Source organism: Somniosus microcephalus, chromosome 11 (genome assembly GCF_052327205.1).
Source record: "Somniosus microcephalus isolate GS21.2 chromosome 11, FLI_Smic_1.0, whole genome shotgun sequence".
Lineage (NCBI taxonomy): Eukaryota > Metazoa > Chordata > Chondrichthyes > Squaliformes > Somniosidae > Somniosus > Somniosus microcephalus.
Window position 1 is genome coordinate 237,739,084 of NC_140997.1, and position 13,927 is coordinate 237,753,010.

A 13,927-nucleotide genomic window follows, 5' to 3' on the forward strand; every position below is an offset into this window, starting at 1 on the left:
TCCCCGGGAGTGTGTCAGTATTTACAGGGGGTCCCGGGAGTGGGCCAGTATTTACAGGGGGTCCCGGGAGTGGGCCAGTATTTACAGGGGGTCCCGGGAGTGGGCCAGTATTTACAGGGGGTCCCCGGGAGTGTGTCAGTATTTACAGGGGGGTCCCCGGGAGTGTCTCAGTATTTACAGGGGGGTCCCCGGGAGTGTGTCAGTATTTACAGGGGGTCCCCGGGAGTGTGTCAGTATTTACAGGGGGTCCCCGGGGCTGGGCCAGTTTTTACAGGGGGTCCCGGGGAGTGGGCAAGTATTTACAGGGGGTCCCGGGAGTGTGTCAGTATTTACAGGGGGTCCCCGGGAGTGGGCCAGTATTTACAGGGGGTCCCCGGGAGTGTGTCAGTATTTACAGGGGGTCCCCGGGAGTGTGTCAGTATTTACAGGGGGTCCCCGGGAGTGGGCCAGTATTTACAGGGGGTCCCCGGGAGTGTGTCAGTATTTACAGGGGGTCCCCGGGAGTGGGCCAGTATTTACAGGGGGGTCCCCGGGAGTGTATCAGTATTTACAGGGGGTCCCCGGGAGTGTGTCAGTATTTACAGGGGGTCCCCGGGAGTGTGTCAGTATTTACAGGGGGTCCCCGGGAGTGTGTCAGTATTTACGGGGGGTCCCCGGGAGTGTGTCAGTATTTACAGGGGGTCCCCGGGAGTGTGTCAGTATTTACAGGGGGTCCCCAGGGCTGGGCCAGTTTTTACAGGGGGTCCCGGGGAGTGGGCAAGTATTTACAGGGGGTCCCGGGAGTGGGCCAGTATTTACAGGGGGTCCCCGGGAGTGTGTCAGTATTTACAGGGGGTCCCCGGGAGTGTGTCAGTATTTACAGGGGGTCCCCGGGAGTGTGTCAGTATTTACAGGGGGTCCCCGGGAGTGTGTCAGTATTTACAGGGGGTCCCCGGGAGTGGGCCAGTATTTACAGGGGGTCCCCGGGAGTGTGTCAGTATTTACAGGGGGTCCCCGGGAGTGGGCCAGTATTTACAGGGGGGTCCCCGGGAGTGTATCAGTATTTACAGGGGGTCCCCGGGAGTGTGTCAGTATTTACAGGGGGTCCCCGGGAGTGTATCAGTATTTACAGGGGGTCCCCGGGAGTGTATCAGTATTTACAGGGGGTCCCCGGGAGTGTGTCAGTATTTACAGGGGGTCCCCGGGAGTGTGTCAGTATTTACAGGGGGTCCCCGGGAGTGGGCCATTATTTACAGGGGGTCCCGGGAGTGTGTCAGTATTTACAGGGGGTCCCCGGGAGTGTGTCAGTATTTACAGGGGGTCCTCGGGAGTGGGCCATTATTTACAGGGGGTCCCGGGAGTGGGCCAGTATTTACAGGGGGTCCCGGGGAGTGGGCCAGTATTTACAGGGGGTCCCCGGGAGTGGGCCAGTATTTACAGGGGGTCCCCGGGAGTGGGTCAGTATTTACAGGGGGTCCTCGGGAGTGGGCCATTATTTACAGGGGGTCCCGGGGAGTGGGCCAGTATTTACAGGGGGTCCCGGGAGTGTGTCAGTATTTACAGGGGGTCCCGGGAGTGGGCCAGTATTTACAGGGGGTCCCGGGAGTGGGCCAGTATTTACAGGGGGTCCCCGGGAGTGGGCCAGTATTTACAGGGGGTCCCCGGGAGTGTGTCAGTATTTACAGGGGGTCCCCGGGAGTGGGCCAGTATTTACAGGGGGTCCCCGGGAGTGGGCCAGTATTTACAGGGGGTCCCCGGGAGTGGGCCAGTATTTACAGGGGGTCCCCGGAGTGGGCCAGTATTTACAGGGGGTCCCGGGAGTGGGCCAGTATTTACAGGGGGTCCCGGGAGTGGGTCAGTATTTACAGGGGGTCCCCGGAGTGGGCCAGTATTTACAGGGGGTCCCGGGAGTGGGCCAGTATTTACAGGGGGTCCCCGGGAGTGTGTCAGTATTTACAGGGGGTCCCCGGGAGTGGGCCAGTATTTACAGGGGGTCCCCGGGAGTGGGCCAGTATTTACAGGGGGTCCCCGGGAGTGGGCCAGTATTTACAGGGGGTCCCGGGAGTGGGCCAGTATTTACAGGGGGGTCCCGGGAGTGGGCCAGTATTTACAGGGGGTCCCCGGAGTGGGCCAGTATTTACAGGGGGTCCCGGGAGTGGGCCAGTATTTACAGGGGGTCCCGGGAGTGGGTCAGTATTTACAGGGGGTCCCCGGAGTGGGCCAGTATTTACAGGGGGTCCCGGGAGTGGGCCAGTATTTACAGGGGGTCCCGGGAGTGGGTCAGTAGTTACAGGGGGTCCCCGGAGTGGGCCACTATTTACAGGGGGTCCCCGGGAGTGTGTCAGTATTTACAGGGGGTCCCGGGAGTGGGCCAGTATTTACAGGGGGTCCCCGGGAGTGGGCCAGTATTTACAGGGGGTCCCCGGGAGTGGGCCAGTATTTACAGGGGGTCCCGGGAGTGGGCCAGTATTTACAGGGGGTCCCGGGGGTGGGCCAGTATTTACAGGGGGTCCCGGGAGTGGGCCAGTATTTACAGGGGGTCCCCGGGAGTGGGCCAGTATTTACAGGGGGTCCCCGGGGCTGGGCCAGTATTTACAGGGGGTCCTCGGGAGTGGGCCATTATTTACAGGGGGTCCCCGGGAGTGTGCCAGTATTTACAGGGGGTCCCGGGGGTGGGCCATTATTTACAGGGGGTCCCCGGGAGTGTGCCATTATTTACAGGGGGTCCCCGGGAGTGGGTCATTATTTACAGGGGGTCTACCACAAACACGCAACAGATTGAAAACCACTACCTTGGGTCGTGAGTTTGGGGGCGTGTCTGTTTTGGGGTGTCGCTGTGTTGTGTGCTTCAGCTGAGAGGGTGGGAGAGTTTGCCTTGGTTTACTTCAGCCTCACAGTCAGATTCCTTACCGAGGGACCTCTGCCTGTTGTTGCAGGCTGCTCCATCTGGTGAGAGTTATTGTGCTGCGACCTGTGCAGTTCTGCTCGAACCATGGGGTCGAGCTGAAGGTCCCACATTCAGTGTCTGTGCCTGGGAATGATCGCCCATTACTGGCCTCCGCCACTAGGTGTCAGTGTTAGCCATTGCCTCACAGCCTGTTAAAATAACAGAATTTCTGCTTTACACGATTAAACCATTACTCGGTTTTAGTGAGTCTGCCTCAGACTAAGCTCCTTTCTTTCTCTGCCTGTCTCGCAGGAAATGCGGAAAGGGATGTTTGCAGAGGGAGAGGTGACACTTCGTATGAAGCTGATTATGGAGGATGGGAAGATGGATCCAGTGGCTTACAGAATCAAATATACAGCGCACCATCGGACTGGGGATCAGTGGTAAGCGGGGATGCTCAGTCACTGCCGATGGACTGGGGAGGGGAGCATTCGCCAGCGTGTGCTCAGGCTGAATTTTTCAGGCTTGGCGCATCTCTCCTCTTCCTCTCGCTCTCCCTCCCTCCTCTCTATCTCCGCTCAGTGGAGGTCGTGACATTTGTGCCTAAGATATTGAAACACAGATTGGCACCGGCAGAGGTTAGGTTTTGTAAAGTCTGTCCCGGTTACCAGGCCCCCCCGGTCCCCCTGTCCCGGTCTCCCGGCCCCCCTGTCTCGCAGCGTGTTGTTATCCTGCCTGATGTGCAGACAGAGATCCAGTGAGACTGGGCCCTGTGCCGAGTCTGAGCTGGGCCATTTACCCCGCCTGCACTCTGCTTGAACTCTTTGCCCATCTTTCTCGCTCCTCTCCTGCCAGTGCTGAAGGTCAGGGTCAGTGGGTGCTGACCTCTCGCTGGGGTTCAGGGTCAGTGAGCGCTGACCTCTCGCTGGGGTTCAGGGTCACAGGTGCTGACCTCTCGCTGGGGTTCAGGGTCAGTGGGTGCTGACCTCTCTCTGGGGTTCAGGGTCAGTGGGTGCTGACCTCTCGCTGGGGTTCAGGGTCAGTGGGTGCTGACCTCTTGCTGGGGTTCAGGGTCAGTGAGTGCTGACCTCTCGCTGGGGTTCAGGGTCAGTGGATGCTGACCTCTCGCTGGGGTTCAGGGTCAGTGAGTGCTGACCTCTTGCTGGGGTTCAGGGTCAGTGGGTGCTGACCTCTCGCTGGGGTTCAGGGTCAGTGAGTGCTGACCTCTCGCTGGGGTTCAGGGTCACAGGTGCTGACCTCTCGCTGGGGTTCAGGGTCAGTGGGTGCTGACCTCTCGCTGGGGTTCAGGGTCAGTGAGTGCTGAACTCTCGCTGGGGTTCAGCGTCAGTGAGTGCTGACCTCTCGCTGGGGTTCAGGGTCAGTGGGTGCTGACCTCTCGCTGGGGTTCAGGGTCAGTGAGTGCTGACCTCTCGCTGGGGTTCAGGGTCAGTGAGTGCTGACCTCTCGCTGGGGTTCAGGGTCAGTGAGTGCTGACCTCTCGCTGGGGTTCAGGGTCACAGGTGCTGACCTCTCGCTGGGGTTCAGGGTCACAGGTGCTGACCTCTCGCTGGGATTCAGGGTCACAGGTGCTGACCTCTCGCTGGGGTTCAGGGTCAGTGAGTGCTGACCTCTCGCTGGGTTCAGGGTCACAGGTGCTGACCTCTCGCTGGGGTTCAGGGTCACAGGTGCTGACCTCTCGCTGGGGTTCAGGGTCACAGGTGCTGACCTGTCGCTGGGGTTCGACTTTGAGGCACCTTCCTGCCGTTGCGGATCTCGGTAGAAAAGCCAGTTGTTGCTGCGTCTCGCCACTTTGCATTGTGAAGCTGTGGCTCCCTGGCCCGTACCTGCTGCTGTCCGAGGTGACTACCAGTGTTCAGTGTGCTCTGAACTCACGCTGCTCTTACCTGTCTGTTTTTGAAGGTGTATCTATCCAACGTATGACTACACCCACTGTTTATGCGACTCCATCGAACACATCACACACTCGCTCTGTACCAAAGAATTCCAGGCTCGGTAAGTCAAAGTTAGAGATTGGAGAAAACCTTTTCCTCCCAGGGGTCAGTGCACACGTGCAACAGACTCCTCGGGAATGCCTCTGATTTGGGCCCTTTAAAAGGCGCTGGATTGGTATCTGTTGGGGGGGGGGGACGGTGTTCAGGGCTAGAAGGAGTCAGCAGTGAGGGGGCCTCAATTTAAAATCCTCACTGAGAGTGAGGAGAAGGTTCTGGAGAAATGTCTTTACACAGAGGGTAATTGGAGCATGGAATGATTTACCACAGGGAATGGGTGAGGCAGAGAACAGGACATCTGTTACAGGAAAATGGATCAATATTCGAAGCAGAGGAAGATACAGGGCTATGGGGAGAGAGCGGGGCAGTGGGATTAGTTTGGGATTGATACAGGGCTATGGGGAGAGCGGGGCAGTGGGATTAGTTTGGGATTGATACAGGGCTATGGGGAGAGAGCGGGGCAGTGGGATTAGTTTGGGATTGATACAGGGCTATGGGGAGAGAGCGGGGCAGTGGGATTAGTTTGGGATTGATACAGGGCTATGGGGAGAGCGGGGCAGTGGGATTAGTTTGGGATTGATACAGGGCTATGGGGAGAGAGCGGGGCAGTGGGATTAGTTTGGGATTGATACAGGGCTATGGGGAGAGAGCGGGGCAGTGGGATTAGTTTGGGATTGATACAGGGCTATGGGGAGAGAGCGGGGCAGTGGGATTAGTTTGGGATTGATACAGGGCTATGGGGAAAGAGCGGGGCAGTGGGATTAGTTTGGGATCAGTGCAGGGCTATGGGGAGAGAGCAGGGCAGTGGGTTTAGTTTGGGATTGATACAGGACTATGGGGAGAGAGCTGGGCAGCGAGATTAGTTTGGGGATTGATACAGGGCTATGGGGAGAGAGCAGGGCAGTGGGATTAGTTTGTGGTTGATACAGGGCTATGGGGAGAGAGCGGGGCAGTGGGATTAGTTTGGGATTGATACAGGGCTATGGGGAGAGAGCGGGGCAGTGGGATTAGTTTGTGATTGATACAGGGCTATGAGGAGAGAGCAGGACAGTGGGATTAGTTTGGGGATTGATACAGGGCTATGGGGAGAGAGCAGGGCAGTGGGATTAGTTTGGGATCAATACAGGGCTATGGGGAGAGAGCGGGGCAGTGGGATTAGTTTGGGATTGATACAGGGCTATGGGGAGAGCGGGGCAGTGGGATTAGTTTGTGATTGATACAGGGCTATGGGGAGAGAGCGGGGCAGTGAGATTAGTTTGGGATTGATACAGGGCTATGGGGAGAGAGTGGGACAGGGGGATTAGTTTGGGGATTGATACAGGGCTATGGGGAGAGAGCGGGGCAGTGGGATTAGTTTGGGATTGATACAGGGCTATGAGGAGAGAGCAGGACAGTGGGATTAGTTTGTGGTTGATACAGGGCTATGGGGAGAGAGCGGGGCAGTGGGATTAGTTTGGGATTGATACAGGGCTATGGGGAGAGAGCGGGGCAGTGGGATTAGTTTGTGATTGATACAGGGCTATGGGGAGAGAGCGGGGCAGTGGGATTAGTTTGGGATTGATACAGGGCTATGGGGAGAGAGCAGGGCAGTGGGATTAGTTTGGGGTTGATACAGGGCTATGGGGAGAGAGCGGGGCAGTGGGATTAGTTTGGGATTGATACAGGGCTATGGGGAGAGAGCGGGGCAGTGGGATTAGTTTGTGATTGATACAGGGCTATGGGGAGAGAGCGGGGCAGTGGGATTAGTTTGGGATTGATACAGGGCTATGGGGAGAGAGCAGGGCAGTGGGATTAGTTTGGGGTTGATACAGGGCTATGGGGAGAGAGTGGGGCAGTGGGATTAGTTTGGGATTGATACAGGGCTATGGGGAGAGAGCAGGGCAGTGGGATTAGTTTGGGGTTGATACAGGGCTATGGGGAGAGAGCAGGGCAGTGGGATTAGTTTGGGATTGATACAGGGCTATGGGGAGAGAGCGGGGCAGTGGGATTAGTTTGGGATTGATACAGGGCTATGAGGAGAGAGCAGGACAGTGGGATTAGTTTGGGATTGATACAGGGCTATGGGGAGAGCGGGGCAGTGGGATTAGTTTGGGATCAATACAGGGCTATGGGGAGAGAGCGGGGCAGTGGGATTAGTTTGGGATTGATACAGGGCTATGGGGAGAGCGGGGCAGTGGGATTAGTTTGGGATTGATACAGGGCTATGGGGAGAGAGCAGGGCAGTGAGATTAGTTTGGGATTACTCCAGCAAAGAGCCAGCAGGACAAAAATGGGCCAAATGGCACCGTTCTGTGCTATCTACTTTTATGGTTCTAAAATAAATCAAACTTTTCCCATGTTCCTGGGGCATTTAAGCACTCTTGTGAGAAAGGTAACAATTGTCGATCACCCCGAACATTCTCCCTGAGTTTAGCCCAGTTCCTGTTTCTGCTAGTGGGTGTAACTCTGAATGTCGAGACTTAATATGAAATTGGTTATTTAAACATTCTGTTGAAGGATTATGTCCTGAACAATATTTATCATGTTGCTGTTTCTGGGATCTTGCTGTGCGCCATTTGGCTGCCACATTTCCCACATTACAACAGTGACTACACTTCAAAGGTACTTCATTGACTGTAAAGCGTTTTGGGACGTCCTGAAGCCGTGAAAGGCGCTATAGAAATGAAAGTCCGTCTTTCTTTTGAACTGATCTGTTTGCAAGCTGAGAGGCAGGACTGAGGGACGTCAGTGCTCAGCAGTTTGAGAGATTTGGTCCGTTTACAGTCGGTTTACCAGCAGAAATCTGCAGTTACAGCAGCCCAAGCTCTGCTGTATGACGAGCAGCCCAGAGATCCAAACTCACCAGGGCAAGTTATCACATTGAATCCAATCAGTCTGTTCATTTCTGGACCAGCACTGGAAGAATGACCATGAAGCTGCCCGATTGTTGTAAAAACCCAACCGGTTCACTAATGTCCTCGAGAGAAAAAGTACTCGGTCTACTCTCAACCATCAGTCTACTCTCAACCATCAGCAAAGTGATGGAAGGTGTCGTCAACAGTGCTATCAAGCGGCACTTACTCACCAATAACCTGCTCACTGATGCCCAGTTTGGGTTCCGCCAAGACCACTCGGCTCCCGACCTCATTATAGCCTTGGTCCAAACATGGACAAAGGAGCAGAATTCCAGAGGTGAGGTGAGAGTGACTGCCCTTGACATCAAGGCAGCATTTGACCGAGTGTGGCATCAAGGAGCCCTAGCAAAACTGAAGTCAATGGGAATCAGGAGGAAAACGCTCCACTGGCTGGAGTCATACCTAGCACAAAGGAAGGTGGTTGTTGAAGGTCAATCATCACAGCCCCAGGACATCGCTGCAGGAGTTCCTCAGGGCAGTATCCTAGGCCCAACCATCTCCAGCTGCTTCATCAATGACCTTCCCTCCAACATAAGGTCAGAAATGGGGATGTTCGCTGATGACTGCACGGTGTTCAGCGCCATTCACAATGCCTCAGATAATGAAGCAGTCCATGCCCGCATGCAACAAGACCTGGACGACGTTCAGGCTTGGGCTGATAAGTGGCAGGTAACATTCGTGCCACAAAAGTGCCAGGCAATGACTATCTCCAACAAGCGAGAGTCTAACCACCTCCCCTTGACATTCAACGCCATTACCGTCGCCGAATCCCCCACTATCAACATCCTGGGGGGTCACCATTGACCAGAAACTTAACTGGACCAGCCACATAAATACTGTGGCAACAAGAGCAGGTCAGAGGCTGGGTATTCTGCGGCGAGTGTCTCACCTGACTCCCCAAAGCCTTTCCACCATCTACAAGGCACAAGTAAGGAGTGTGATGGAATACTCTCCACTTGCCTGTATGAGTGCAGCTCCAACAACACTCAAGAAGCTCGACACCATCCAGGACAAAGCAGCCCACTTGATCGACACCCCCGCCCACCACCTTAAACATTCACTCTCTCCACCGCCGGCGCACCGTGGCTGCAGTGTGTACCATCTACAAGATGCACTGCAGCAACTTGCCAAGGCTTCTTCGGCAGCACCTCCCAAACCCGCGACCTCTTCCACCTAGAAGGACAAGGGCAGCAGGCACATGGGAACACCACCACCTCCACGTTCCCCTCCAAGTCACTCACCATCCTGACTTAGAAATATATCGCCGATCCTTCGTCGCTGGGTCAAAATCCAGGAACTCCCTCCCTAACAGCACTGTGGGAGTACCTTCACCACACGGACTGCAGCGGTTCAAGGCGGCAGCTCACCACCACCTTCTCAAGGGCAACTAGGGATGGGCAATAAATGTTGGCCTTACTAGCGACGCCCAGATCCCATAAGCGAACAAAAAAAAAAATAATGGGACTAAAGGTGGACAAGTCCCCTGGACCCGATGGCCTGCATCCTAGGGTCTTAAAAGAAGTGGCTGCAGAGATAGTGGATGCATTGGTTGTAATCTACCAAAATTCCCTAGATTCTGGAGAGGTAACGCCCCTATTCAAGAAAGGAGGGAGACAGAAAGCAGGAAACTATAGGCCAGTTAGCCTAACATCTGTCGTTGGGAAAATGCTGGAATCGATTATTAAGGAAGTAATAGCAGGACATTTAGAAAATCATAATCTAGTTAAGCAGAGTCAGCGTGGTTTTTATGAAAGGGAAATCTTGTTTAACAAATTTACAAGAGTTCTTTGAGGATGTAACGAGCAGAGTGGATAAAGGGGAACCAGTAGATGTGGTGTATTTGGATTTCCAGAAGGCATTCGATAAGGTGCCACATAAAAGGTTACTACACAAGATAAGAGCTCACGGGTTTGGGGGTAATATATTAGCATGGATAGAGGATTGGCTAACTAACAGAAAGCAGAGAGTCGGGATAAATGGGTCATTTTCAGGTTGGCAAACGGTAACTAGTGGGGTGCCACAGGGATCAGTGCTGGAGCCTCACTATTTACAATCTATATTAATGACTTGGATGAAGGGACGAGTGTAATGTAGCCAAGTTTGCTGCTGATACAAAGATAGGTGGGTTAGCAAGTTGTGACACAGAGTCTGCAAAGGGATATAGAGTCATAGAGTTTTACAGCACAGAAAGAGGCCCTTCGGCCCATCGTGTCTGCGCCGCCCATCCATCCCTGTCCAGTCTAATCCCATTTTCCAGCATTTGGTCCATAGCCTTGTATGCAATGGCATTTCAAGTGCTCATCCAAATGCTTCTTGAATGTTGTGAGGGTTCCTGCCTCTACCACCCTTTCAGGCATTGAGTTCCACATTCCAACCACCCTCTGGGTGAAAAGGTTCCTCCTCAAATCCCCTCTAAATCTCCTGCCCCTTACCCTGAATCTATGCCCCCTTGTTATTGACCCCCCTACTAAGGGGAAAAGTTCCTCTTTATCTACCCTATCTATGCCCCTCATCATTTTGTACACCTCAATCAGGTCCCCCCTCAGCTTCTTTGCTCCAAGGAAAACAACCCCAGCCTGTCCAGCCTCTCTTCATAGCTGAGGCGCTCCATCCCAGGTAACATCCTGGTGAATCTTCTCTGCACCCTCTCCAAAGCAATCACATCCTTCCTATAGTGAGGCGACCAGAACTGCACACAGTACTCCAGCTGTGGCCTCACCAGCGTTTTGTACAGCTCCATCATAACCTCCCTGCCTCTTATATTCTATGCCTCGGCTAATGAAGGCAAGTATCCCATATGCCTTTTTAACCACCTTATCTACCTGTTCCGCTGCCTTCAGGGATCTATGTACATGTACACCAAGGTCCCTCTGACCCTCTGTACTTCCTAGGGTCCTACCACTCATTGTGTATTCCCTTGCCTTATTTGTCCGTCCAAAATGCATCACCTCACACTTTTCAGGGTTAAATTCCATTTGCCACTTTTCCGCCCATCTGACCAACCCGTTTATATCGTCCTGTAGCCTGAGGCTTTCCTCCTCGCAATTTACCACCCCACCAATTTTCGTGTCATCTGCGAACTTACTGATCATACCTTTTACATTCTCATCCAAATCATTTATGTAGATCACAAACAACAAGGGACCCAGCACCGATCCCTGAGGTACCCCACTGGACACAGGCTTCCAGTCACAAAAGCAACCTTCGACCATCACCCTCTGCCTCCTGCCACTCAGCCAGTTTAGGATCCAACGCGCCAAGGCACCCTGGATCCCATGGGCTCTTACCTTCTTGACCAGTCTCCTATGCGGGACTTGTCAAAAGCTTTACTGAAGTCCATGTAAACCACATCCACAGCATTTCCCTCATCCACCCCCCTAGTCACCCCCTCGAAAAATTCAATCAGATTTGTCAGACATGATTTACCCTTGACAAAGCCATGCTGACTATCCCCGATTAATCCTTGCCTCTCCAAGTGGAGACTATTTTGTCCCTCAGAATTTTTTCCAATAATTTCCCTACCACAGATGTTAGGCTCACTGGCCTGTAATTCCCTGGTTTATCCCTGCTACCCTTCTTGAATAATGGTACTACGTTAGCTGTTCTCCAGTCCTCTGGTACAATCCCTGTGGCCAGAGAGGTTCTGAAAATTTGTGTCAGAGCCCCTGCAATCTCCTCCTTTGCCTCCCACAGCAGCCTGGGATACATCTCGTCCGGGCCTGGGGATTTATCCACTTTTTGGCCTGCTAAAACCGCTAGCACCTCCTCTCGATGCTAATATGTTCAAGTATGTCACAGTCCCCTTGCCCGATTTCTATGTCTGCATCGTCTTTCTCCATAGTGAACACAGATGCAAAAAATTCATTTAAAACCCCGCCTACATCATCTGGCTCTACACACAGATTGCCACTTTGGTCCCTAATGGGCCCTACCCTTTCCCTGGTTATCCTCTTGCCCTTAATATACTTATAAAACATCTTAGGATTTTCCTTTATTTTGCTCGCCAGTGTTATTTCATGGCCCCTCCTCGCCCTCCTAATTTCTTTTTTAAGTATGCCCCTGCACTTTTTATACTCCTCTAGGGCTTCTTCCGTCTTTAGTCTTTTGTAACTGCCAAAAGCCCCCCTTTTATTTCTAACTAGCTGAAGTGCCCGGCGGTGCCGAGGCTTTTTTGAGGGCATGTTGTTGTTGGAAGAGAGAGAGTGAGAGCGACTGGGGGGAAGAGAGAGAGCGACTGGGGGAAGAGAGGGAGGGGAGGGGTGGGGGGAAGAGAGGAGGGGGGGAGGGAGGGGAGGGGGAGGGGAAGGGAGGGCGAGGGGGAGGGTGGGGAAGGGAGGGAGGGGGAGGGCGGGGAAGGGAGGGGGGAGGGAGGGCGAGGGGGAGGGTGGGGAAGGGAGGGAGGGGGAGGGTGGGGAAGGGAGGGCGGGGGGAGGGGAGGGGGGAAGGAAGGGAGGGAGGGGGGAAGGGAGGGCAGGGGAGGGAGGGGAAGGGAGGGCGGGGAGGAGGGGGGGGGGAGGGCGGGGGGGAGGGAGGGGAGGAAGGGAGGGAGGGGAGGAAGGGAGGAGGGGGGGAAGGGAGGGCAGGGGGGGAGGAGGGCGGGGGGAAAGGGCGGGGAGGGAGGGGGGATGGAGGGCGGGGGGAGGGAGGGCGGCGGGCGCCCCCCCCCCCACCGAGGGTCGCGCCCCCCCCCCCCCCGGAGGTGAAGACCGCCGATTGCGCGCGCAGCAGGAGCTGAGACGCGGCGTCTCTCTCGGCCGGCGGGCCCGGTTGCCAGGGCAACCGTGGCGCTGACCAAGCCAGAGAGAGAGACGCCGCGTCTCAGCTGCTCCTGCTGCGCGCGCGGCCCCCCCCCCCCCCCCCCCCCCCCCGAGGGTCGCGGCCGCCCCCCCCCTCCCCCCGAGGTGAAGACCGCCGATTGCGCCCGTTGCCAGGGTAACGCTGGACGCTCAGCAAGCCCCGGCAGAGAGAGACGTCTCAGCTTCTGCTGCGCGCGCACCCTAGCGGCGCTGGGCTGAGGCTCGGCCCTCCAGCCTTCGAGTGGGGCCGGGAGGTGCCTAGCTCGGGCGTGGGTGCGGAGGAGACGCCGAGGCTTCTAGGCCTACCTGGAAAAACGGGGAAAGGTAGGAAAATTAATGAGATTAGATAAGTTAATTACTTTCTAAATCATTTTTTTTTAAAACAATATGTGTTTTAAAAGCAACGTTTTTTTTTAAGACGCAGAAAGCGGGAAAAAGAAAGGAAAAGTTTGGAATCAAGATGGCGGCGACTCACCTCGGTTCAGAACGATAAAGCCTGGCCACACGCGCACCGATTGGCCCGGCGGCACACGCCAGCAACCCGACGTACGATTGGTCGAGCTCGAGGTCACTCTGTCGCTAATGAGCGGATAATGAGATGCTAATGAGCGGAATGTTGAAGGTTTTTGGGATACCGCGGGCGCAATTTTAGCCCGGCGGAAACGTAAATACGCTTAAAACCGTCTCGGAAGCGTAAGCTTTCTTTGGAGGTAACGCGCGCGTAGGTACGCCCTGTAACTTTCGAGTGCATACCCGCAATGCACACGCGATGACAGACAGATAGACAGAATGACAGAAGTACCGATTTATATATATAGATGCATTTTTGTATATCCCTTGTCATCCAAGGTTCCCTTTGCTTGTTGGTCCCACCCTTGACCTTTACAGGAACATGTTGGCGTTGTACTCTCTCTATTTCCCTTCTGAAAGTCTCCCACTGTTTTGATGTGGATTTTCCTATAAGTAGCTGCTCCCAGTCCACTTTGGCCAGATCCTGCCTTATCATATTAAAATCCCCCAATTTAGAATCCTTATTTCCGGGCCGTCTTTGTCTTTTTCCATGACCACCTTAAATCTCACCGAATTATGGTCACTGTCGCCAAAATGCTCTCCTACTGACACTTCCACCACTTGCCCGGCTACATTCCCCAGAATTAGGTCCAGTACCGCCCCCTCTCTTGTAGGACTTTCTACAGGATATAGATAGGTTAAGTGAGTGGACAAAAATTTGGCAGACGGAGTATAATGTGGGAATATGTGAGGTTATCCACTTTGGTAAGAAGAATAAAAAAGCAAATTATTATTTAAATGGAGAGAGATTACAAAATGCTGAGGTACAGAGGGATCTGGGGGTCCTTGTAC

The 13,927-nt window shown here is 54.4% G+C and overlaps 1 protein-coding gene across 1 annotated transcript in view; it reads left to right on the forward strand.

The window, feature by feature from the left end:
* The window catches only part of qars1 (glutaminyl-tRNA synthetase 1), a 110,232-nt gene that overhangs the window by 69,464 nt on the left and 26,841 nt on the right, over window positions 1–13,927 (forward strand). Inside the window, exons 14-15 of the mRNA XM_086002183.1 lie at window positions 3,179–3,309; window positions 4,787–4,879. Of these exons, the coding sequence (XP_085858309.1) occupies window positions 3,179–3,309; window positions 4,787–4,879 (224 nt within the window). The remainder of the gene's footprint in view (window positions 1–3,178; window positions 3,310–4,786; window positions 4,880–13,927) is intronic.